This window comes from Manis javanica, chromosome 2, assembly GCF_040802235.1.
Source record: "Manis javanica isolate MJ-LG chromosome 2, MJ_LKY, whole genome shotgun sequence".
Taxonomy (NCBI): domain Eukaryota; kingdom Metazoa; phylum Chordata; class Mammalia; order Pholidota; family Manidae; genus Manis; species Manis javanica.
The window spans coordinates 1,890,167-1,916,200 of NC_133157.1; the positions used below are offsets into that span (position 1 = coordinate 1,890,167).

A 26,034-nucleotide genomic window follows, 5' to 3' on the forward strand; every position below is an offset into this window, starting at 1 on the left:
CCGCCCTCCCTACCCTGTGTGACCACAGCCCACCAGGCAGTTCCAAGAGTTCATTTATAAAACGACAAGTACAGTGCCAGCCCTGCCTCACTCCCCAAGGCCGGCACCAGGGGTGCCCTGAGGCCCGGGCTGCAGAACACGGGGACACCCTGGCCCCCCCGAGCCCTGGCTGTCCGTGAGAGCCTGATGCAGGCCGTGCCTGGGCTGGGGCCAGCCTCTGCTCCCCGTGGGCCCAGGCAGCAGCGAGAGGGCCCAGATCTGGCTGTCTGGGGACTAAGCAACTCAGCCTGTTGAGGCCCCAGGCCTGCCCCTACACCCAGATCCTGGAGGCACAAGGGTGGGTGGGTCCCATCCTCAGAGCTTGGGGAGGTTCCAGCTGACTCTCCTTTTCAGGGCATCAGGGGCCTGGATCTGAGGCCAGTGACAGGAAGGGCCCCCTGCTTCTGGGGCCCAGACGAAAAGCTGGGGGAGGCACAGGATGCAGTGGTATCCAGCAGCCGGGGTGGGGAGCGCGTCCCCCTGTCCATTCCCGAGCAGGTCCTGCCCCCACCTGCCCACCCCCAGCCTGCCCCACCCAGGCCTTGGCTACTGGGCTGGCAGGGTACCAGGCCCTGCAGTGGCCCCGTTCTCCTGGGGTATCTTGGACATATGGAGGAAGGTGGTCCTCATGGCCTGGTGGCAAGTGTCCATGAGCTTGGGGACGTCAGCGACAGTGAGGCCGCGGGTGGGGATGGCATCCAGCACCTCTACCTGGACCGTTCCTGTTGGGGGTGGGGCAGTGTCAGCCTGGGATCCTGGGGGGCCAAAAGTGCAGGCACTCGGGCCCCCAGCCTGTCCTCCAGGGGCTGCGGTCTCCCTACTGGGGAAATGGGCCCACCACCACTCCCTGGCTCCAGAGCCTCTAGCCAGGCCTCTAGGTTCCTCCCCTCCCTCCCCACTTGTCGCTGGGCAGCAGGGGTCTGGCCCACAGCCACCAGCCAGAAAAGGGAGGTGCGCAGGTCGTGGGGGGTACCTGAGGTGAAGCGCCTCATCCTGGTGTCGTAGAAGGAGGAGAAGCTGGAGTACACCACGGGGATGATGGGCACCTGGGCAGACACGGGCAGCCTGAGGCCTGCTGCAGCCCACCCTGCCCGCCCTGATTCCCCAGGGCAAGTTGCTGCCTGTCCCTGCGTTGGGGCTGCCCACAGAACCTGAGGGGACCCCAGGAGGCCCTGGGGCTGCCCCCTGGGCCTGGGACACCCTTCATGTCTGGGTCGCCAAGAATTCCATAAAAACCTTGTCCTGCACATCTTCACTTAAGCACCCCCTCCTCCAGGAAGCCTTCCTGTAGCAGCACATGTCCACCTGGTTCACACCTGTGTCCCTGCTGGGTCCTAAGATTACCCAAGGGGCTGAGGCCCCATCTAGTCCAGAGGGAGGAGGTCACTGAGGTGTTTTCGACGACCTGGCCCTTCTCAACCTCTCCCCCATCCCAGGGGAGCTGGGGGTGGCTCTGGGGAGGGGAAGGCAGTGCCTGCTGGTATTCCTGGAAGATGCCAGGGTCAAGTTGCCTGGGCGATGCCTGGGGGTGACCATTAACTCTGGCGGTCACCCAGAGCCTCTCCCTGGCACCAGCAGAGGACTGGGAGGGCTCAGAGCTGAAAACAGGCAGGCTGCCGTCTAGCCGACCCAGCGGGGAGACAGAGGGGGGGGCGTGACATCCGTCTCCTGGCTGAGGCCACGCTGCCCCAGCTCCACGGGGCCGCCTCTGGGTCTCCTCTCCCCTCTCCATGGCTCCTGCCTGGGAACACTAGCAGAGGGCAGTGAGAGCACACTGGGGTGTGTGGCGGGGGTGCCCTCCGTCCCCTGGATAGAGGGGCCTCAGCCCCAGGCGGTGCACAGCCTTGCTTGGGCAGGGCCGAATCAGGACCCAGTCTCCCGACCCCAGCACAGGGCTCCCCCCACCCTGTCTCCCGCACGCCCTTGGCATTCATTAGCAGGGGAGCCTCGAGGCAGGCTCACCCGGCCCTACTGAGGGCCACCACCAGGGGGCACTAGAGGCCACCTGTCCGGGGGAAGCAGAGAAAAGCAGGCTCCTGCCCAGCCACCACCTTGACCCCAAATGGGCAGGATGAAAGCCCTCTCCCCTGACCTCAGACTTTGGCCTTCTGCTCCTGAATTCCCCCCAGCACAATCCCAGGGGTGGAAGAGGGTGCCCTTCACCCATTAGAAGACCTGGCCGTGGGGACGGATGCACCCCCAGCCTCTCCCGCAGACCCCAGGACTCCTCTGGGACAAACTGCACCTCCAGAGGTCAAGGAGCACAAAAATATAAAGTCCTCTGCTCCACAAAGGCCGCTCTCCGGCTCTAGCCTGATCCTGCTCCAGGCCACAGGCCCTGCTGGTCAGGACCCAGGTCTCCTGACCCCAGCACAGGGCTCCCTCCCCCCACCCTGTCTCCCGCACCCCCTTGGCATTAGCACCACTGTCGTCCACTCCCAAAGCTCGCCCCAGCCAGGGGTGCTGGGGAGCCGGCGAGGACAGAGCACAGCCTTCCTAAGAGCCTAGCAGGAGGCCAGCTGCCTCGGCCTTCCGCCTCCCTGGGCTAGACAGTGGGGGGCTCCAGGCACAGGTAGTGATGCCCAACATTCTCCCGGCTGGTCATTGGGCCTGACGGCACCAGCCTTCATGCCCAGAGCGAGGGGCCCAAGGGACTGCTCTCCTTAGCAGGTCAGGGACCAGGTGCCACCGGGGAAGTGAGGTCCCGTCCCCTACCAGGAGGAGGTGGCCTCCTAGTGCCAGTGGCCCTAGCCTGGCCAGGGGGTCACCTTCGGCCTTAAGCCACCTTGCACCCACTTCCCCCTTCCCTGCTGCCCAGGAGTGTGAAGCCCTGGCATACCTGGGCCTGGATGGCCAGGTAGAAGGCACCTTTCTTGAAAGGCAGCAGGTCACCGTTGTCGTTCCGCGTGCCCTCTGGGTAGATCCACACTTTGAGCTACAGGCGAGATGGAGGCCGCTGCGGTGGGGGTCACCCTGGGGAGGCTGCGTCCCACCCCGCCTAACAGCTCCTTTCTCTGCTGCGGCAGCCCCCCTGTCCTCCGCCCCCGCTGACAGCTGAGGAGCTGCTCCTCGACTCCCTGTCTGCACTTTGCAGACACACGAGCGATGGGTTTGCTCTGCCCAGAGGAAGCCAGACCGCAGGCCATTTCACACCGGCGTGTCTCCGCTGCCGAGCGGCCCTGAGCCCGGCACTCACGTTCTCCTGGACCATGCGCTCGCCCACTTTGGCCATCACGGTCATGGCGGTACTGGAGCGCTGCCGGTTGATGAAGAAGACGCCCCCAAGGTACATGATCAGGCCCACCGGCCCCAGGAAGAGCAGCTCCCGCTTGGCGATCTGCACACAGCGCTTGGGCAGGGCCTCCATGAGGCCTGCAGGTGGCCGCCGGACAGCATGGCAGAGAGAGGGAAGCGCCTCAGAGCTCAGGGGTCACCTCCCGGAGGAGGGAGCTGGCCCTGGGCCTTGACCAGCAGTGGGCCTGGGCCGAGTCACCCCTCCCCTGGCTACCCGGGCAAGTCAAATTTGGCCTCTGAGCCTCAGTTTCCCACCTAAAGGGAGGGTGCTGAAACCAAGCTTCTGGCTACAAGGGTGTGTGGCAGAGCCCTGTGCCCAGCGCTGGGCACACTCAGCCTCTTAGCTCATCACCCAGGCCAAAGCCCGTGGCAGAGGGAGGCACAGGTCCCCCTAGCCTGTGTCCTCACCAGCCAGTTCACCTGGGCCCACCTCCGCCTCCCTGAAGTGTCCCCCCACTGCGGGGACTGGGCAGTGTCTGTGGCCCTCCTGCCAGGCCCCGGGGGGCCCGGGCCTACCCATCATGTCCAGGATGCTCTGATGGTTGGAAATGATGACGCAGGGGTGGTTCACCTCCAGCTTCTGGCGGCCCTTCATCTCAAAGCGAAGGCCGTACGCGTACTTGAAGGACCGGACGAACCAGCTGATGATGCTGAGAGGAGAGAGCCCAGTGAGTGGCGGCCCCCGCCCCACGCCAGCGAGACGGCGCTCTGCCTGGAGGCCTGGGCAGCGGCACACGCAGGGCCAGGGCCCAGGGCAGCACAGGGACCCCGGGCTCCCCCTCCTGAGGGCCAGCTACAGCCCACCTTCCCCTTCAGACCGTCAGGTCCTGCCACTCAAGGGGACAGTGAGTGACGGCCTGCCTCTCCCCACCCAGCCTCCTCAGGACGATCAAGGACAGAAGCAAAGCCTGGCAAAGTGGATGCCACCTGCTTCACGTCCGCTCTCCAGAGGCCTGCCCATGGTGCCCAGCCCCAACTCCACAGCTCTGCTTGCTCAGCCAGGGGGGCTCCGGCTAGAACTGCCTGGAGGCCCAGAGCCCCCAGGGCCTGTCCGCCACTGGAAGCCCCCACACAGAGAGGGAGGGTCCTGCATTCTGTGGGGGAAGCTGGGCCCTACCCACACACTTGTGGGGGAGGCGACCCAGCCCAGAGAAGTGACTGTCCCCTCAAGGTAGTGCCACACCAGGAAGAAGGCGTCGGTGCCAAGGGGGAGCTTCGCCAGCCTCCACTGATGTGTGGGGTGTGGCGGGCACCAGCACAGTAGGGCTGCACCTCCCCACCCTGCAGGGCAGTCCTACTGTGTGTGCCCTTTCAAGATGACGACCTGGGCCTCCAGAAATCAAGTGACTCGCCTGAGATCACCCAGGGGGAGGATGTGTGTGTGGCCTGGGACCCCCAACTTGGCTGCCCTGGAGCACCCGGGAACTTAGAGATCTCACCAACACAGCACATGATGGGTGTGGGGGCTGTGCCTGCAGGTGCTGGCTGGGCTTAGCCCACCCTTCTCGACGGGGACACTCTGCTCACACCCGGGACAGGTCGGGGGCCCAGCAGAGGCCGGCCCACAGGGTGGCAGGGCCTGAGGCATGAACTCACTGTCCTTCGGCTTCCTGGGTCTATCCCATCACCTGTGGGTGGCAGCAGGCGTGCCGCCCACTGACCCGGGAACATCTGACCCAGAACTGCTCGGCTGCTGCCCCCTGACCTTCCATCATCTGATCCCTCCCAACAGTCAGCCCTTGGCCTGAGGCCAGACTTGGGTTTTTTGAATTGTGGGAAAGTCCACATAACATTTACCATCTTGACCGTTTTTAAGTGCACAGTTCTGGGACATTAAGTACATTCACACTGTTGTGCAACCATCCCCACCCTCCGTCTCCAGAGCTCTTTCATCTTTGTGAACAGAAACTACACCTGGTAACACTCACTCCCGGCACCCTCCCCCAACCCCTGCTCTGTCTCTGAGCTTGACCCCCACATGCGGGGGGGGGGGGGCCCTACTGGATTTGTCTTTTCTGTGCCTGAAAGCCAGACTCATCCAGCCGCTCCTCCCAGAACCTCACTCTGTGGGAAGGACAGCTCTCATTGGCCCATGTTGCGGATGGGGAAACTGAGGCCCAGGGAGGCACAGTGGCCTAACCCTGGGCTGCTCACACGATCACCCCTGCCATCCCTCCCTAGATCTGGAAGCCAAGGGCTTCCTCCCCAGACTGGGGCTGGCCCTGCCCATTTGTCCCCCTCCTGTTCAGGGGCTGGGCCTCGTGTACGGACGGGCTGCCTCAAGCCTCTTGGGTCCCTACGAGGACCGAAGCAGACCAGAGCGGGCATAGCAGGCGGTCTACAAAACCTAAAGCGTGCACGTCCAATAAACATGGAAGACAGTTCAACGTCCCTGACAATCAAAGAAATGCAAACTGAAACAAGAAACTCTCTTCATCCTTGAAATCAGCACAGATGAAAACGCTGATTAACAGGAGGCGTTTCCCAACACCTGGATGGCTGCTGGCAGAGACAGGAGGCCCGGACGGACGCTTCTGTAGGCAGGTAGGCAGCACCTGGCAAGAGCCCGTGAGCAACCCAGTCCCTTCCATCTGCCACCCTCACCCAGGACACACCCTCAAGGGGGAGGTGAGATAGATGAGGTCCACTTCACAGATGCTGCCACAGAGGAAAATGAGGAGGATAGAGCCACACTTTCTTACAGCCAGACACAGCCCTGTGGCTTCTGAGAGCAACGCATCGGCCTTTGCCCACCTAGCAGCAGCAGAAAAGGTCTCAGGCCACATCTGGGCGTGGAAGATGGTTCTCACTGGTGGTGGCATTTGCTGGCTCCTTTCTTCCTTTCAGATTGTGGTAAAACGCATGTAACAAAACTCACCGTTTTAATCATTTTTAATGTCCAGTGGCATTAAATATATTCACACCATTCTATAGCCACCCCGCCCATCCATCTCAAGGACTTTTCTCTATTTTCTTCCTGTATTTCTTTGTGTATCTAATACAAGAGATCGGTTGTACACCTTCTTCTGAACTGTGAACAACACTGTGTGTAAACCTCAGCCAGGAGGCGGTACTGAGCAGGCCCCTTTCACCTGTTCCCCAGACCCGCTGCTCCCAGCCAGGAGCCCAGGTGGCCTGGCAGGGCCAGGAGCTGCGGGACGGGAGTGACGGGCGCTGGCAGGGGCTGCCCCAGGAGCTGCATGCATGCAGTGTGATCTCCGCACTCCCACAACTCCCACAAAGTGGGCACTACGGCAGCCAATGTGACAGCACTAAGGAGCGTCCTGGGAGAGGCAGTTGGCAATGGATGTGTCCTCTGAGGACAGTCATTCTCTGTATGTGGTGCCCCCTTACCCTCTCCTACTGTCCCATATTTTCAAAGTTTTCTGCAAAAGTGGTGGGAGTTTATCATTTCTTTCAAAGCGGAAGAAAGGAAGTCAAGCTTTGCAAGGGCTCCTGGGGCCAACAGACATTTCCGGGCACCAACTTGCACCACCAGACCTGGGGGCCCAGACAGGGAAAGCCTGTCAGTCCATGGGCAGAGCAGAGGTGCGACGGAACACCCCACCACCACCACCCCTGCGCCTGACATCTGATGAACACTATGTGCCAGCAGTGTGCCAAGGGCTTGACATGAAGCCTAGGGTTGGTTCAGGTAATAACCCCACAAGATGAACACACTCACTGCACCCACCCTACAGATGAGGAAGGCCAGGCTCAGCAGTTAAGTGACTTGCCCAAGATCACACAGCGGGGAAGCCAGGAGGGGCCAGCAACCACCTCTTAACCTGGCTTTTGGAAAGAAAATGTGAAAAATGTCTGGCAAAGGACTAGGGGTGGGGTTGAAGGCTGGGGATTTCAAGGTGGAATTGGAAGACTCCAGAAGCTCATTCTGACCCCTGCCTCCTCCCCTCCCTCAGGTGCTCAGACCCCACGCAGCCCCCAGCACGGCCCCTCTCCTGCCCAACCTGTCCTGGGCACCTGCCCTCCTGAGTCCCAACACCCTGCATTCCCTGAGTGCCCCTCCCATCACAGCAGGGGCATGGGGGACCTGTCCCGCCCTTTCCCCCACAGGAGCCAGAGCCCCAAAGCTGGGGCAGGTGTCACGGGTGCTGGCCCTGGGACACAGTCACACAGCTCTGGCTGCTGCCCACCGTCCTCCAGCCCCCAGCTCCATGACCCCACCTCGCCAGGGTGGCCAGCAGGGGTGGAGCCCAGGCCACCTGGGAATAGTTTGGTGGGCGGCAGGCATTCCTGAAGCACTGCTGCTGACTGCCAGGTGACTGATGGGCCCAGCTTTCCATGAAAAGGAGGTGCCCCCCAGAGCACCCAGAGCAGGCCCTTTCTGAGTGTCTACGGGGCAGCTGGCTCAAGCAGAAGATGCTCTCAGCGGACCCCCACTGACCCCCGCGCCAGGCCCACCGGCCTAGAAGTGAGGACCACGAAGATCACAGCTCCCCCCCGGGCTCGGGGGATGCTGCCCAAGCAAAGTAACAGCAGGCTTCCCGTCCAAGCTGGAGTCCTGGCAGGGGCCTCCTCGGACCACCTGACTTGGCCTGAGGCCACCCGGGCCCCTCCCAAAAAGGGAGGCAGACCTGGGTTTGTATCCCGGCTCCTTCTCACCAGCTGTGACCCTGGACAAGGCAAGCTGACTTGCCTAGGCTCGGGTTCTGCCTGTGAAATGGAAAGGGTGTGGAAAGGCCGAGCCAGTGACAGCTCCGGTGCCCTGGGGGCCCTCCACGATCAGCAGCCGGGACTCCATGTCACAGTGGCCAAGGGGGCCCAGCACACCCCTCCCCCAGCCAGAGCACCTGTTCCAGGAAGCTGGAAGGCAGTTCAAGGCCAGGCTGGGCCACCTGCTGACCTTTGCCCTTAGCCCGAGGAGTTGGGCTAGGTGGCTCCCGGGAGGCCTGGGCACTTGTTTTCAGCTAAGGCGTGCCTGTGCTTGGCTGACCTGGAGGGATTTGCCCGAGAGCGAGGGGCTCCTTTAGGGGCCGCCCTGCTGGGAGAGCAGCACAGCCAGTCCTCCATCTGCTCAGGGGACAAGAGGCCCCGGTGGGGCCACCTGGCACAGCTGGGGCATTTTCCAAGTGTCATCTGAGCTGGAGCATGGGATGGGGTGGGGGCAGGAGCCGGGTGCTGGGAGAGGGGGCGTCCAGCCTGTGCAGCCACCCAGAGGTGAACAGCGGGTGTGTGGGGATGGGGTGAACACCAGGGGCTGGAAGGAGGTGGGGCCAGCTCGCAAAGGGCTTTCCAAGGAAACTCTCCCACCCTCACCGGTGAGCAGGGGTCTCCAGGGCTCTGGAGCTCTGGCCTCTGGGCATGCAGCAGTATACCCAGAGGACAGTTACCCATCGCCACCCACCCGAAGCAAAGTAACGGCAGACTTCCCTACAAGACCAGGGCCCCCAACCAGCCCCCAGGTGCCACGAGGCTCCCCATCTTTGTATTTCCCCAGGGCCACGCAGTGGCTGGCCAAGCTGGCTGAGCCGTTGTTCTGGGTTCAAACCTGACTGGCCCTGACAAGTCCCCTGGCCCCTGTGATTGAAACAATGCTCATCTCCCATCCACCATGTCCTGAGTGGGCATGGGCCAGGCAGACTGCCTAGCTGCCCTACCCCCTGGCGGCTAGGAGCCAGGAGCCTAGCCCTGCCCTTGGTGGACTATGCAGTCCAGTGCCCAGAGGTCCCACTGCCAACTGTGGTCTGCTGGACCCTGAGAATGGTGGGGCCACAGTTCAGAGGAACCCCAGGCCACCCAGCTCTGGTGTCCTTTGATGCAGGAAGAGGGAACCTCTCTTGGTTTAAGGCACTTTAATCGGGGTTTCCCAGTCCTGCCACTGAACCCAATTCTAACACACAGCTTCCCTGGGCTGCAATGGGTTGTAATAAGGGCATCTGCCTCCCAGGATAAGGAAACAGTCTGACACCTTACCCCAGCCCTGCGCGCAGGCAGCGCCAGCCTGGGGGTCCCTGGTGCCAGCCCCCAGCCCAGTCAGAGCAGGGTCTGTCTCTGCTTTTGTGTTCCTACCACTGTTCCTTGCACACTCAGAACTGGAGTCTAAATGGCAAAGGTTCCCTTAGGGGCACACCAGAGCCCCTTGGGGGTGGGGGGCACTGCTGCTCAGAGGTAAGATGAGAAGGCAGGGGAGGGGGCAGAGCAGGGCTGCCCCCACCCAGAGTTCAAAACTTGGGGAAGGCCTGGTCTCCAGCCCCAAGGTGGTCCTGGTGCTGCAGCCCAGCCCCTAGTGCTGGGTGGGCACAGAGGAAAAATGAAAAGCACTCTCAGTGGGTCTGCATCCCAGTTCTGCCACGTCCTAGCTCCGGGACTCTGGCAATCGCCTCCTCCCCTCCCCACCTCGGGGGCTTTAGCTTCAGGACGCTTCTCTGAACCTCAGACTCTTCATCTGTAAAATGGGACAAGCCATAATCGCTATCCCAAGCTTGGGGCGGCTGCAGCACACAGTAAGTGCTCGAGACATGGGAGTGGAGATCACGGAACCAAAGATGTCACACGGAGTCCTCCCAGAAGGCAGGGCGGGGCTGGAGAAGAGAGCAGCTGGCCCTCAGGATGCTCAGGGACTCCAGGAAACCCTGGTGAAGACCAGACATGTCTGGCCTAGGAAGGAGCCTGAAATGAGGGGCCCCGGAGCCTGCTCACTTGGCCCCCTGCACCTCCACCTCCACCCTCCTGGGTCCCGCCCCTCTGCACTCTCAGCCTCCCTGAGCCCCCACACAGCCACACTCTAGGGAAAGGTCACCGTGTGCCCCACCCTGGCTGCTGGTCCGACCCCGACTCTCAGTCATTGCTGGGGACTATTGGGAGTCGTCACTGTGACCCTCTCCTGTAGGACCTGGGGGGAACGGGATACCTGCTATTACCCTCAGTGTCCAGGGAGAGGGGCAGGAAGCTCCCACCAAGCACTATTAGGACCTCCAGGGGCCCCAGGGATGCCCTAGTTGGCCAGAAACTCAGGTGCAGCTGGGAGCCAAGCCCACCTCGGCTGAGGAGAGCGTGCCCAGGCAGGTAGGCGTGGGAGGGCCGAGCGCTAGTCTGGCCGGCCTGCCAGCCCCGGCCACCACGTCAGAAAGGGCGGCTGGTTACTTCTGATTAGAACCCTGGGAAGCTTCAGCTTTGAAGCCCAGGAGGCAGCCCTGGAAAAGTGAGTCAGTCCTTTTAAGACAAGGAAGGCACTTATAAAGGAGGCCACCTGATGACACAGAGTGGGGAAGGGGCGGGTCACCTCTAGGATCTCCTGTCACTTCTGCTGAAAACCTGCTCCGGGTCCTGCTCCCTGCCTGCACGCCAGGGTGGCCAGGCCCAGGGTCCCCTGATGCCTTAGCATCTGTGCTGTCCCCTAGCCTGGCTCTAGGAGGGCAGCATCCCCTCTGAGCTGCCCACTGGACCCACCCCACCCCTTTCCGCTTGGGGCAAGTCTAAGGTGGTGAGCCTGCTGCCTGCAGGGGATCCTAGGGCCTTAATCTCAGGCCAGGCTTTTGGAGGTGTTGAAGCCTCGGCACCCCTGCCCTGAGTTGGCAGGTGACCCCGAGGCCTCCCTGCCCTAGAAGAAGTCCCACCCCTTCCCAGAAGGAACTTATTTGGTCTGCTGCAAGGGCAGCGCATGGACTGCCCCTGGGGTCTGCCCCGCCTGGGACCCTGGTCTGGACCACTCCCGGGGCACCACAGAGCTGCTGAGCAACCACCAGGCCCTCCACTTGGTGCCACAGGAAGCCACAAACCCCTGAAGATAGGGCCTGGAGGACCTGCCAACTGTGGGCCAGTGCCCCGTGGGCAGGGACGATGCTGGTGTGAAGCCAGGAACCCTCACCCACTGCCCTGTAACCACACGGGTGTGGGGGGGGGGGCCTCAGGGACCACGGAATCCCCACACCAGGCCTCAGCCAAGAGGCCACTGCAAAAGCTGCAGAGAGAAATGTTAGCAACAGGCCCCCTGGGGTCAGAAACCGGGAGAAAAGGCAAGAAGGAGCCACACGCCCCTTAGCCTCTGACCCCAAACCCTGACGGTTGGCCCAGCCCGACGCCCTCCTCCGGGGCCGACAATGTCAAGCTGCTCAGATCTGGGAGGCGTTCGGGGGACAACGCCAGCCCCCAGCCCCTTCCTTCGGCGGGCGTGCCGCCGGACGCCAAGGGCCAGCCCTCCCCGCCAGCGCGGGGCCTCCTTCCCGAGCAGAGGACGGAAGGGCGGGGAGGCACCTGTCCGCCGCCGGAGCGCCGGTGCTTTCACCACCGGAGGGCGGGCAAGGGGGAGCGGCGCGCCCCACGCCCCCGCGCCGCCCAGTCCCTCGCCATTCCGGCCGCGGTTTCCCCGCGGATGAAGCAGGACGGAGCCCCTCCCCGCTTGGACCAGCCCCCTTCTCCTCGAAGAGCCGCTCCGCCGCCCGGCGGGGCGCAGGGCCACTGTGACGCCGGTCCGCGGGGACCCCGGCCCGCCCCACGCCACCTCCCCTGAGCCGCGCGCTCCCCTAGGGCGCCCGCCGGACGGCGCGGCCGAGACGCGGGCGGGGCAGGAAGCAGGGACCGGGGAGAAGGCAGTGGGGGAAGCGGAAGCAGGCGGCGGCCCGCCCCCGGCATGCGCCCCGGCGCCCGGCGCTGCCCGGCCCCCCGCCCGGGCCCCTTGCCTCATGTTCTCCACGGTGCGGCCGCCGTGGCGCAGCAGGCAGACGGCCACGGCCAGGGTGGAGGCCGAGAAGCAGAGCGCGCAGTACAGGGCGACCTTGGCGTAGAAGTTGACCGTGGGGCTCAGCTGCACGAACAGCACGAGCAGCGCCGCGGTCAGCCACGGCCACAGCTCCATGGCCGCGTCCCGACGGCGCGGGCCTCGGGCTCCTGCTGGGCTGCGGCCCCGGGCGACGGCCGACCTGCTCCCGTCCCGCCCCGTCCGCGCCCCTCTTTGCGAGGGCGGGGCGGGGCGGAGCGGCCCGGGCGGCGAGGAGCGCGCGCCGAGGAAGGGTAGGTGCGGCGCGCCCCGCCCCGCGACAGCCCCGCCGCCGCCGCCCGGGCACCCGCTCCGGCGCCGCCCACCTCCGCCCCCCCGAGACACGCCCCCTCGGGCGGCCGCCGGGTCACCTGGCCACCGGCGCCGCGCCCGGCTCCCAGCCCCCTAGGGCGCCGCGGGTCGCCTGGGCTCTGGGCGCCCCACCGTCTGGGCCTCCTCGACCCGCCCTGTGTTCCCCATCCCCAGGCTGCCCCCGCCGCCGCCGCCCCTGAGCCCAGAACTGCAGCTCCAAAGTCGGTCCAAGGACGCCACTGCCTGTGCCAGCCCGGTTGCCACACAGAGGGGCCCTTGAACTGCGCTCTAGTGACCAACGGCCACCTGGACTGCAGCCTGCCCGTTTGGGTCCTCGGGCAATTGCGAGGACATCTGGCTGGCCCTTGGGCAACCTGGCCCTGCGGAGCCTGGTGTGCCCACGAGAATCTGGGGGAGCGGTAGGAATAGGGGACGTTTCTGGATGGGACTACGGGTGCTGTGTTGGGTGCCAGGACCCATGTGTCACCTCAGTGCCCCTGGTGCAGGGCCAGCAGCCGATATCAGGGAATTGTGTTCCTGTCAGCTCAGATCGTCAGCCTGGAGGCGTGGGCACAGGAGTGCTGGCTGGGTACCAACTGGCGGTTGGTGGGAGGTGGCTGCCTGCGTGGCCAGATCACCCTCTAGGGACCCCTATCGGGTCTCAGCAGACTGAGGTTAAACCGAGTTCCCTTTCCCCACAGTCTGGTGGGCTGGGGTCCTGTGTTTGCTGCATTTCCTAAATGCCCATCTGCGCCTGGAGCGCCTAAGGGCGTTAAGAAGTCTTATTATTGTCTCCTTTGCTCTTTCAGAAGCTGAACTGACCTGTTACCTGTTTGCTGATCAATACAAAAGCTTCGCTCATGAGATGAATGGGGATCCCTGGCACTAAGGGAGGGCGGTCCTTGTGGCAGACTCAGTAGCCCATTCATGGGTGTCCCCAGCTCTCCACGGCAGTGGGGCACTCTGTCCTCACGGCTCCCAGCCCATCTGGCTGTCATTTTGTATCAGTTTAGACTAGCTTGTCTCTCCACTCTCGGAACAGGAGACTGCCTTCCCAGAGGAGGCCTGAGAGCCCCCCAGGGCTGCGGGATGGGGTTACAGCCCGGGGCATTTGACGGTGAGACTCTGGGAGAGGATGGCGATGTGCGTGGGAGGGCGCCTTCCAGCCAGGCGGCTGTAGGGGCTTGGGTCCCGGGCAGGCGTCTCAGAGGGGGCTAGCAGTGCCTTCAGCCGGAGGTCCCCAGACAGTCCCTGCGGGATGCACGGGATCCAGTCCTCAACCCACAGGAAGGGCTGCTTTCCCTTCCGGCCCAGTTCTGCTCACTGGTGTACGACCAGCACCGAGGGTTGGTGTATGCCTGGCACACACTGGCACTGGTGCTCAACAAATACCCCTCTCACGAGCAAATGCCTCCCCCTTTTACAGGTGGGAAAGTGGGGCTCCAGAGGTGAGAATCAGCCAGCCAGCCAGCAGGTGACCTGGGGCTGGGGTAGGAGGCCGGCCTCAGTCACTGTACCCCCCGTGCAGCGCGGTGGCCCCGGGAAGGCTGTCCCTCACTGGGCTGGCTGCCCCATCGCCCTGCCACTGCCTGGCTATGGTTCTTGACGATGCTGCCACATCCTCAGGCAAATGGAGAGACTGTTACCAATCCCACCTCCTTAGTTCCGTCCTTGTCCTCGGGACATGTGGAGAGAAAATGTTGACTTTCCTCCGACAGGAAGGGGAAGGAGGTAGGGCTGGGGGCCAGGCAGGGGGCATATCAGTCTCGGCAGGCGTGGGTCTGAAACAAATCCTCAGTATGTTACTAGAAAGTCTATTTTGAAAGCTAATGCTCTTTGCTTCTAGAAGAGAAACACCAGATAATTTTCTGGCTGGTGGAGAAACTGAGAAAGAGATTTTCTCTAAAGTCAGTGATTTTCAACTGAGTAGGGACTGACATGAATTCCACTCGGGTTGCTGCCAGTGGGTAGGGTAGTGAAAGAGTCAAGCACGGGAGCAGCAGCATCCTCTGACCCCCCCGGGGGGCCTGAGTCCCCACAAAGCCCCAGGACGGAGCTGGGTGGATTCCTCGCTGCGTCAGTCCCATCCGCTGCCAGACACGGGCTGAGAGGCCCCCCAGCATTTGTGGGACCCAGCCAGGCAGCACATGACACCGGGTGACACAGTCAGGGCTGAGCCACACCACCTCCTGAGGCCCCCAGGAAGCCCTCAGCTGGGCAGGGTCACTGCTGGGCACTCCCTCAGGCGGGGGAGCTGGACGGAGGCTGACCGGTCCAGCTGCCTGTCTGTCTCGGCCTCCTTCTGCCGGGCCGAGGTGGAGCCCTGTGGTCTTCGTACTTCTCTTGGGTTGGGTGGGCTGTCCAGAGGGAAGGGCCAACACTCTCCATTTCTGGAAGCAGAGAACAAGCCGGCATTGTGTGTGACCCCTCCCTGCCACACGGGGCAGGGATGGGCACCCAGCCTTTGAAGTCCAAGATCTGGCTTCAAACGCCGAGTTACCCAACACATCTGAGACTCAGTTTACGCACCTATGAAACGGGGACGCTGGTCTCACCCAGCGTGGCCGAGATGAGAGAGCGCCTGGTCCCAGGCCTGTCCCCAGGTATGGGGCGCTGAATACACCTCCTGCTTCAGCGGGGGAAGGATTCTCTCCCTTCAAGCCAGCCAGAGGGAAGGCCAGGATGAAAGCCAGGCCAGGGCGTGTCTCGCAGGGCCAGGGCCAGTGGGGACCGGAGCAGCTGAGTGCAGAGCTCCTCGGGGGCATGCGGGCGGAGCCGGGAAGGGGCACCAGAGTGCCAGCTGCCTTGGGCAGGGCTAGCCAGGCCTGTGTACCTTCAGACCTCTCCTTGGTGGGTGTGCCACAGGCAATGCCATCCTTCCACCTGTAAATAAAGTAGCCTGTGAATCTTTCATGGGCTTGTGCTTAAAAATAGATGAGGCAAGGCCTCTGGGCCTGATTCCCAGGATCTGAGGCGAGCAGTGGCTGGGCCCCAAACTCCCCAGGGAGGAAGGGAGGGAGGGCAAGGGCCGTGCTGGCAGGCCAGGGCGCGTGGAGCCGGGACATGTGGCCCAGCTCGGGCCAAAGCAAAATCACCATCTCTATGTCCCATCGGAGCTTCTGGGTCACAAGGCTGGGGGCGGGGCTGGGAGGCAGTGACAGAGGAGGCCAAAGAGAATGGGAAAGGGGTGGGGAGACGCCCCTGGACAGAGGAGGGGAGACGAGGCCCCAGAGGGCTCCAGAGCTGGAGGCATGGCGGGGAGGCCCTTTCACCCACCCAGACACCACCTCCGCCAGTCCCTCATGCCCGTGAGACAGTCTAAGCACTTGGATTGCAGGCTCAGCTGAGATAGGACCCGGGAGCTGGGGAACAGAGGCTGAAAGGCAGAAAGCATCAGAGTGGCTGCTGAGTTGGGGCCTGGAGCGCAGTCCCCCAGCGACCCCACCAGCCTTCCTGCCTGTGACATCGGCCACAGCCCCAGGGCTCCGAGGAGTCCTTGGGAATGGCTTCTCCCAGCCGGGCAGAAAGAGAGACACACGGGCCCAGAGAGGACACCCTGGGGGCCCAGCCAGCAATGTGGAGTGGGAGGTGGGCTTGGTGCTGGCACTGGAGCCCAGCATCAGAGCCAGGCAGCCCTGCCCAGCTCCCCCTGGTGGCTTTGGACCAGCCCTTCCTCTCAGGGCCTCAGTTTCCTTATCTGTGCAAAGAGGATGCCGGGAGCCTGGGGCCTGGGGCTGCGTGTGAGATGCCTGTCAGCTGCTCTTCCTGCCCTGCTGCCGCCTCACCCCTGGCCCAGCTGGCACCCAGGCTCAGTCAGCCGCCCCAGCACTGCCCAGGCCAGGTGCAGGGCTGCAGGGACTGAGGGCAGACGGGCTGCCCTCTGCCTTGCTGCCTTGCCCCGCCCACCCTGGCTCTGGCTGCTGGGGAGGAGCTGCCTCTCTGAGCCAAGCGACACACAGATGCCCCGGCCCTTGTGTCCTCTCAGCGCTGGGGAGGGGCCGGGGCTGGGGAGGAAGGAGGGGGCTCTGCCCTGCTGGCCAGGTCTCTGTCACCCTTGCCCAGAATACAGCAAATCCTGCCGCCCGGAATAACCCCAGGCCGACTGCTCCCACGACCTGACCGTGGGTGGCCGGGCAGGAGGCCCCTCCATGACGAGGTCTCGCAGGGCCTTTAGCAGCACCTTGACAGACCCAGTCTGGAGGCTCGGACTCACCGATTTGGGGAGCAATTTTTTCACTTTTCCTCGGGGAGGGGGGCCCCTTGGCAAGATGAGGCAGCAGGTAGGAGGTGGGGAGCTCAGCTCTGTTAGGGCCTGGGCCTGAGCTCTGCCTGCCTCTGCTGGCTGGGGGGACCCTTCCCCTCTGCAGGCCACCGGCCACTCCTGTCAAGTGGGAAGGAGAAGGCACTTGGGGAGGTGAGGCTCCCACCTGGTTTCCTCCCAGTCCCAGAGCCGTGCTCCTAGGGTGACCCAGGGCCCCCTACACCTGCTGGGGTGTCCCTCTGAAGGGCCACAGGCGAGAATGCAAGTCGCTGCAATGGGTTGGGTGCAGCCTAGGCTGCGCACGGCCTCAGGGACCTTAGAGGTGCTGTTTCAGTCTGTCCTGCCCTCCTTCTTTCCATGGAGACCCTCTCTGGGGGCTGGGGGGTCTGAGCTCTCACCTCTGCCCTTTGTGCAACATGCATGCACGCTCGCTCAAACGAGATGGAGAGGTGTTGGACCCAAGGCACTGGGGCGAGTAGCAGCCCCTGAGGGATGGGGCAGTGAATCAGAGCCGCTCTATCCACCACCAACCCATTACAGCCTCAGGTGGATTCGTGACCTAAGTATGACCAAGGAAACTCCCCCAGGAGCATGGAGCTGTGGTGGGAGTGGAAGCCTGGCAGGTGGACACGAGGGGCCCAGCGGCACAGACCACAGTGGAGCTGCCCCTTCCGGAATGAGCAGATCCGGTTCTCCGGCCTTTGACCCTTGCCACACCCTTCAACACCCAGAGGCCTGGACTAATGAGTCCTAAGTCAAGGTGAGTGGGCCCCCGTGCCTCTGGGTGAGAGGTCAGAGGGAAGGTCCTGGATCTCGGCCCAAGCCACCCCACCCCAGCCTGCCTCTGTCTGGCTGTCGGCCGTGCCAGCATTCACCTGAGTCACAGTGTGGGCAGGTGTGGCCTGGTGATCCATCCGGAGCCATTCCTGATCTGAGAAGCTCGGCCCAGAGCTGCGCCCCACCAGCTGCTGCTTCCCTGCAGTGGGTCGTCCACGCTGTCCCGGGAGGGCGGCCAGGCCCAGCACATAACAATAGAGGGCACTATAAGATTTGAATTTCAGATAAATATGGAAGACTTTTTAGCATGTAATATTCAGGACATACTTGTACTAAAAAATATTCGCTGATTATCTCACATTCAAATCTAACCAGGCGTCCTGTTATTTTATCTGGTGACCCCCTTCCCCAGACTAGGCCCAAATTCTCTGTGCCCACCCCAGGACTCTGCTTTTTCTGCCCACCCGCCAAGCTGGCCTGGCCTCTGCAGGCAGCTGGACAGCCCTGCCCTCTAGTGGACAAACCCCAGGAGGGGGGAAGCAGCCCCGGCAGCGGGAGCGGTGCAGAGGGTCAGCGGAGGAGCGACTGCGGGAGGGGGGACAGGTGCTCCTCACCCCTCCCCTCGCCGCCCCTCCCCTTCTCTCCTCTCCCCACCATTCAGTCCTCTCCTACCAGCCGCCTCCCCTTCCCTCCCACCCCCTGCCACTCCTTTCTTCCTTCCCTGCAGCTCTGCACTGACAGGTCTTTGCGGCCTCTGTGCACACTCGGGGCCTCCCAGTGCCAGGCTGCAGGGAGCATGGGGTCAGCACTCCCGCTCCATGGGCTCCTCCTCCACGAATCACACTGGGAATTCTGTTCTGTGGCTGCACTGGGGTAAAGCCGAAGGCAACACTCAGCCCTGAAAGTTCATTCTTTCCTTTTAATTTGAAAGAAACGAAAATCCTCTTGTTGGCCTGGGTCCCAAGCTCTGGGCCTGGTGGACAACTGGGCTACAGGGGCACTGGTCAGAAAGGGGCCAGAGGGCTCACACCAGCTGTGGCTGCACCAGACGTGTGCGTGCAGAGGGGTGGTGCAGCCTCCCTCTGCCCAGGGTCTGAGAGACCCCCAGCCCCCACCACTAGGTTTTATAAGACCAGCTCCTTATCCAGGTAGACCCAGTGGTGCAGCAGCTGTGCCCCCCCACAGGTGGGTGTCCCTGGAAACTGGGGGCAGTCAGGGGTGAGGACACCCTGGCAGACCTGCTCAGCCCCACCCATCCTGCTTTGGCAGAGAGGAGGACCCTGACGTCGGAATGGACAAAGTTCTCAATGCACTAGCCACCTGGAGTTCACCTGCACCCCCAGGCAGGCACAAGAGGGGCACTGCGGTCACAGATGGGAGGGACTGTGCTCCATGGAACCCACACTGCCAAGGCCAGGCGTCAGTCCAGGTCAGGGCCTCCCAAGCGCACAGGCTGACTTACCTGAGCTGCACTGCCCAGCCACAGTGGGGCCTGGCCAGGGGTGCAAGGGCCAAGCCCAGGCCCTGTCTTCTCTTCACCGGCTGCAGGGTGTCACTGGGTGGACTTGTCTTCCCATCACCTTAATGTGTGGGTGGAGGCCCAGGCCGGTGGGGAATCGGGTCAGCCTGGCCTACAAGACAAAGAATGAGAGGCCTGGCAGGCTCCCAGAATCTGGCCCAGCACGACCGCAGGCCACAGGGGTCCAGGAGAGGTGCCAGCCGCATACCAGAGGCTGCAGCCCTCTGGGGAGAGCCCGCCTCCACTGTGGGGAGAGGCGCCTGCCCCCCGGGGGGGCTTGTGAGTGCTGGCCTGCCTGTGGGCCTCCCGCAGAGGAAACTCACCCGCTTAGCCCAAGGCCTTGAGGCAGCACCTTCCCCAGATCACCCACCAGCGCCATCTCACGGACACTGCAGACTTTCGGGCCAACCTCCCCTCCAAGTTAGTCTTGGAGGACTATTGAGGCCGAGGCCAGGAGCCCCCCACCCAGGGAGCTCATCCCACCCCGCTGCCGGCTGGAGGCTGGGGCAAGCTGGGGTCCCAGGGCAGGGCTGGTTGAAGCGCTGTCCTGACTCTGCGTGCAGTCACAGCCATTGTGCGTTTGCACACGTGCCAGCCGCCCTGTCACAGCGACCCTGACACCTGTCCTTCCCCACCTTGCTCTGCTGCCGTCACCGTGTGCCCCGAGCATCTCCTAGAACCAGGCCATCCACCGTGCCTCTGCTTTGGGATCTAGCCAGCCCTCCCAAGAGACATGGAGCATGCCCCCAAATACTGGTGTGGTGGCTCTGGTGGGCATCTTGGTCACATCATGAGTATCCCTCCAAGATAAATCTGGGGGTGTGCGTAAGCGTTGACGCTCCTGGGGTGGCCTGGCAAGACTCCATCCCAGACCGAAAGCAAGGACTCCTCCAATCCTAACAGACACACCCGCGTTCACAGCAGCGCCTTCATCACTTCAGGGCAGGGGAGCAACCTGAGTGTCCACTACGGGTGACGGAGACACACAACGGGGGCCACGCACACTGAGGGTGTTACTCAGCCTTCAAAGGGAAGGGAATCCTCACGTGATCCGTGGATGGACCTGGGGACACCGCGCTTCATGAGACGAGCCTGATGCAGAAAGACAGACCCTGTGGGACTCCACTCCCAGGAGGCCCCTGGAGGGTCAGGTCCACAGGGACAGTGAGCAGGTGGGGGGCCCGGGGCTGGGGAGGGCGGGAAGGAGTGCTCAGTGGGGACAGAGTCTCAGCTTGGGAAGATGGAAAGTTCTGGAGATGATGGGGGACTGGCCGCACAGCCTGTGAATGTGCGCAATGCCCGGAACTGGGCACTTAGGAATGACTAAGATGGTAAACTTTGTATCATGTTTATTTTCCTGCAATAGAAATAACTAAAAAGCACAGTCCTGGTCCCCTACTTGTGCCCGTGGGTGCCGCCTTCCCCCTCCCACCCCTCCCAGCAAGCTCGCAGCAGTTTGGGGTGGGCTGTCCACACCTGCTAATCTGCTCTGGGGAGTTCCTGCGTCCCGTGGGTGTCGCTGAGGGATGAGGGATTAGGACTGAACTGGGGAGGCGGCACAGCCTTTCTGGAAACCCCAGCGCCCAGGAGTGCCTGACCTTGCCTTTGTCCAACGTACCTGCTTGTTGACACCCCTCACTAAGTAAACGAGTGGCTCTTTGACCTCTGGGGACAGGCTGTAAGCCCAGCCGGGTTTCCCATCTAGCGCGTCCTCACATCTGCAGGTGCCACGGCTCAGCCTTTCGTGGATGCTGTCCACACAGCGGCCAGTGACTGCTGTCCTCCGTGGGGCAGCCAGGAGCAGCGCAGGGCTGGGGCTGGTGGGAGGCCACAGAAGGAGCCCTGGGCAGCGCCAGCGGCCCCTCTCCCCTTCCTCCAGCCAGGCACAGGGCGACACAGAGAGAGGAAGGGAGAGCGCTTCCCACATCATCTCCTTGAGATCTCCTCTAGAGCTCAGCTCTGGAGCCCCCTCCTCCAGGAGGCCCTCCTGGGCTCCCCAGCTCAAGTTCCCCTCCTCTGCCTCTCTGCCTTAGCACCCCCCGTGTGATCCACAGTCATGGGTGGCTGGCATGTGCAGGGCCTGGGGGCAACCACACTTCCACCCTGACCACTGCCAGTGGCCTCTTGGAGACTAATTGAACCCGCTGAACCCCAGAGCACCAGGAAATCCCCATCTGCTGCTCTGACCAGATTCCCTCCCTCCTCCCCGTGTTCAAGCTCATTCGGTCTCCAAATCCAGGAGTCCTTGGGCGTCTGGGACACCCCCTCTCTGGGAAAGTTAAGTGAAGGCTCTGGGCACCCTCACCAGGGCCCAAGGCGCTGTCAAGGGTTCTGGGCTGAGAGGTGAGGTGGGAGCAGCCTGTCTCAGCTCACTGTGTGCTGAGGGCACCTCCCTCAGTGGGCACAGGTGCAGGGACTCAGGATCCTGGGGCCATCTGTCCCGGGGAGCATGGACAGGCCAGCTGGCAGTGGCTGCTCTTCGCAAGTCCCCAGAGCCCTGGAAGGGCTGGGCAAGACTCAGGCTGGCCACATCCCCCAGGGCACCACCCCCTTCACGTGTACCCCCGCATCTTTCCCTAGAGGGTGAACCCCAGACCTCTTGGCAGCCTGTGCATTTTGGGCTCTGCTCGCCCACCCCGTCACCTTGTCACCTGCCCACACCCCTGCCTCCACCATGTCACTGGACGCTTCCTCTGCCCACCTCCACGAGGCCACCTGCCACCTCTCATTTTTGCTGGACCTTAATCTGTGGATCCTGTATATCTCAACCAGGGGTGCTGGGGAGACTGCTCATACTGGCGGGAGCCCCACAAAGCTGGGGATGCAGGAAGGGGCCCTCGGCTCAGCCACTGCCCCACTGCTGGCATGGCCCTGGCCACAGGGCACAGCTGTAAGTGCTGTGCCAGGGCCAGCCCCCCACCACCTGCTCGCCTGCTCCAACAGAGGTCAGTTTGCTTGCTGGTTGGCAGAGGTCTTGGGGAACTTCTGCTTCTCAGGATCCCAGAAGTTTGTCCTACCCAGAATCTAATTGGTTTTCAGTGGGAGGGTCTCCTGGGTGTCTAGTGCACTGATTGCCTATGGGCCTGGACGGTGGTCCCCCAAAGATGTGTCTACATCCATACCTCAAGACTGGGAATGGGATCTTATTGGGAAAATTAGTCTGTGTATATACAATTAAAATAAGTATCTTGAGACAAGGAGATCGTCCTGGATTATCTGGGTGGCCCTAAACCCAATGGCCAGTGTCCTTGCGGGTGCTGCTCAGAGGGCACACTGGTGGATACGGAGCAGCCCCAGAAGATGGCGCAGAAACTAGAGGGCCACAGCCCCAAGCCAAGGATGCCTGGGGCCATCAGGAGCCCAGGGGGAGGCAGGGAGGATCCTCCCCTAGAGCCTCTGGAGGAGCACGGCCCTGGCCACACCTTGATTTTGGAGGACTTCTGTCCTGAGACAATACAGTTCTGTTGTTTTAAGTCACCCTTTGTGGCAATTCACTATGGCAGCCCCGGGCCTCTCACTCACGGAACTGTCTCCTGGTTCCAGAAAACAGGACGAGCCAGGGGCCAGTCCTGGGGGAGCTCAGGGCTCTGGGTGGGGAGGGAAGCACCCGGGAAGCCAGCACTGGGGCAGGAACAGCAGCCTGGGGTGTGCTGCACTCAGGGCTGGCTTCCTGTAGGGGAGGAGGCCTCCCCGAGGCTGAAGGACGGAGACCAGGACAGTAAGCGGGAGAGGAGGGCTGCAGACAGAAGGAACTGCGTGTGCACCGGCCTGGGAAGAGAGAGCCGGATGTTTCCACGAATCACAAGTTCTGTGTATTTGGAACACATGCAGCAGGGACCCTCGATGGCAGGGGGGAGCTGGTGGAGCTGGTCCCAGGAGACTTCCAGCTCCTGCCGAGGAGTGAGGACTGTTATTATTTTCCAGATGTTGAGGGATTCTTTTTAAAGTGCCTTGTGGACTCCTCCTGTTGGGTCCGTGCAATCGACCTCCAAATAACCGGGAGACGCGTGGATGTAAAAGCAAGAGCGTTTATTGGGCAGCCAGCATGCTGGGGTCTCACACTCGCAGGTGGAGACCCCAAAGTACAAGTTCATTCTTCTTTTATACACAGGAATGGGGTCGTGTGCAGAGCGGGCCGTGCGCAGAGCAGGCCTAGATATGACCTGACCTTTACTGACTCTTGACTGCCGGGTGGGTGAGGTGTCTTCTCTCTATTGGCTGGGAGCATCTGGCCAGTTTTGGCGACTGTGTTGGTTAAATTTTTGTAACTCTTGTAACTTCCTCTTGGTGTGACCTGTCTCTTACACAATAAAGTCACTTATAAAATGGAGTTGCTTATGTCAAGACTCTTTTAGTCAGGATTCTTCATTCCCCCCTTGAGTTTTATTCTACTTCAAATCTTTGAAGTAACGGAATAGGGTCTTCCTTACTCAAGGGCCTGTACTGAGGTCTAAGGACCATGAGTTGGGCGGTGGAGATCCATTTCTGTACAAATCTGAGGAGGGCATTGATAAGGCAGGGGCACATGTGAGAGCCAGTATCAGAAGTAAGAGGGGACCTGCTACTGCTGATAACAAAGTTGTTAGCCATGGGGACCAACTGAAAAGGTGTCTTGGACCTGAAACAAAGCTTGTAGGGAGGAAAGAAAGTTTTTATCATTTTGCTCAGTTAACAGATCAGCTTGCAAGTTGGTAAGGATCGGGGGAGGCCTGCCAAACAGGATTTCAAACGGGGTCATGCCCAACTATAGGGAGTGTTCCTGACCCTGAGCAAAACGAAGGGGAGGAAAGTCACCCAGTCACTGCCAGTTTCTAGGGTTAATTTGGCTAAAATCTCCTTAATGGTCTGATTCATCCTTTCTACTTGACCTGAGCTTTGGGGATGATATGCACAGTGTAGCTTCCAATTTGTCCCCAATATATGGCTCAGCCCTTGTGTTGCCTGAGAGACAAAAGCTGGTCCGTTGTCTGACCCAATAAAAGCGGGAAGCCCGTGCCTTGGAATAATGTCCTCCAGGAATTTCTTGGCAACTACTACAGCAGTTTCTCTCTTGGTTGGAAAGGCTTCTACCCATCGGGAAAAGGTGTTTACCTAGTTTGGCAAAGCCAGGAATCCAGAGGCGGCAGAACCCCGCTGTCCCCAAGAACTCTCTGACAGCCCGTCTACAGTCTGGCCTTGGTAGCTGGAAAATAGTCTCTTTTCTGGCCTGGGATAGCCATCGGCGTCCCCCCCTTGAGTTTGTATCCCAAGTAGGTGACTTCCTCTACACAGAGTTGAGCTCCTTTGGCAGACGCTCGGTACCCTTGTTTTCCAGTGTCATAAGTAAATCTCTAGGGGCTGCCTGACATTCTGTCTCTGTCCGGGCAGCTATGAGTAAATCATCTCCATATTGGAGCAGGCTCACCTCTGGGTGGAAACGCCGGTACCCGCAGGTGGACACCCCAGCATGCCGGCTGCCCGAGAAACGCTCTTGCTTTTACATCCATGCGTCTCCCGGTTATTTGGAGGTCGATTGCACGGACCCAACATTCCTTCCTCCCAGACTACGTTTCTGTGGAAGGTTCTTTCTCATGCATGCAATTCCACAGGCGCCTTGTTTCAGTGATCTGTCACTGTGCAACATACACCCCAAAATTTAGCAGCTTACTAAGTGGCCGGTTCTGTGGGTCTGGAATTCAGGAGTAGCTCAGCTCTGGGGGCCTAGCACGGAGTCTCTATGACATTGCTGTCAAATGTCAGCCAGGCTGGAGGCCATTGGATACTTAACTGGGTTTGGGGCATTCACATGCTGGCTACGGGCGGGAGGCCTTGGTTCCTGGCCACGCTGACCTGGCCCAGCGCTGCTGAGCATCGTCCCTACATGGCAGCAGGCTTCCCCAGAGCAGAGGAGGTGGGAGCAGCCTGGCCCCAGCAGTCACACACTGGCACTCCCCAGGGCCTGGCCACCACTCACCCTCGGGGATGAGTCGAGCCTCCACAGGGAGGCTACACGGGCTTATACCACAGCAGCAGACACCCAGGTGAGGCCCAGCAAAAGCTTCCAGCGGCAACGCCAAACACTGGGACACACTTCCTTAGCAGACTGTCACGGACCCCTGCGGACAGACTGTTCCTCCATGCCTTACAGACGGACAGCCTGCCCCAAAGATGATGAGCTACCCCTAAAAGTCACAGGCCAAGCAGGGGGACCAGGACTGGAGCCTGTGTGTCGGGGGTTCCAGGGCTCAGCCTTGAGCACCTGCTCATGCCGCCCGCCCACCCTGCCTGTCAGTGCCTGTCACTGCCAGTGGCCACGTGCTGCCCGCCTGTGCATGGGGAGGCCCCGTGAACACTCCCGCTCTCCCCCCCTCGCCTCCCCACCCCGCCCTTCCCCATCCCCATCCAGACCCCCTCGCTGGTCCTGCAGGAGCTTTTCGAGGAAGAGCTCAGGGTCCTGCGAGGTCTTGGTCCAGGCCGAGCTCCAGCCAGCCTCAGGGAGGCAGAGGGGACCGTGGACTCGGCAGCCTCAAGAGCCGTGGGTCAGTGGCCCGACCCCAGAGCTGCCTCCCAACCTGGGGAACATTTACAGGGTCACACAGGGTCCTACGCTCTGTCAGCCAGCACTGGGACAGGCCCTGCTGTGTGCGTGTCTGTGCACGCTTGGGTGGGTGGCATGCCTGCCTGGCTCTGTGCTGGCGTGAGGGACCCAGCAGTGGCAGGGATGGGAGGGATGGGCAGGCTCGGCCTGGCTGCAGAGAGCCCAGGGTCCAGGGGGGAGCCTAGCAGGAAGGGGCTCAGAGTGACCCGCCAAGTGGGGAGGGCCTCTGTGAGAGGGTTGTTTCAGCTGAGGCCCACCCAAAAGCGGGTTTGGGGTTGGGGGGTGGAATTCTGGCAGAGGGAACAGCATTTGCAAAAGCTCTGAGGCAGAAAAGAACAGATGCATGCTGGGGACTGACAGAGAATGGGGTGTGGGTTGCGGGTGGGGTCACAGCAGGAGCTAAGCCCACAGGGACAGCTGCGTCCTAGAGTTCTCAGGGTTTGCCCTACGGGGTGTGTTGTCAAGGAAGGCAGCCCACTAAAAGCCTTTGACCCAGAAATGCCACCTGCAGGAGCTGTCCTAAGTTAATAATTAAGGCA

The 26,034-nt window shown here is 61.9% G+C and overlaps 1 protein-coding gene and 1 long non-coding RNA gene across 13 annotated transcripts; one reads left to right on the top strand and one right to left on the bottom strand.

The window, feature by feature from the left end:
- Positions 1-40: 40 nt before the first annotated feature.
- Positions 41-12,293, bottom strand: AGPAT2 (1-acylglycerol-3-phosphate O-acyltransferase 2). The gene is made up of 6 exons (XM_037007716.2): positions 11,973-12,293; positions 3,850-3,983; positions 3,236-3,411; positions 2,879-2,974; positions 1,013-1,085; positions 41-761 (listed from the first exon to the last, which is right to left on the bottom strand). Exons 1-6 carry the CDS (start codon positions 12,146-12,148, stop codon positions 586-588), a joined length of 831 nt encoding a protein of 276 aa, XP_036863611.1. The 5' UTR covers positions 12,149-12,293; the 3' UTR covers positions 41-585.
- LOC140846187 (uncharacterized) lies at positions 12,165-23,239 on the top strand. 12 transcript variants are annotated; one of them, XR_012125124.1, is made up of 3 exons: positions 12,165-12,303; positions 12,536-17,382; positions 23,030-23,239. It is a non-coding gene; the product is annotated as an uncharacterized lncRNA (long non-coding RNA). The 12 variants fall into 12 exon arrangements; XR_012125111.1 differs by lacking the exon at positions 23,030-23,239 and adding an exon at positions 18,585-23,016; XR_012125109.1 differs by lacking the exon at positions 23,030-23,239 and adding an exon at positions 18,669-23,016.
- Positions 23,240-26,034: the final 2,795 nt, after the last annotated feature.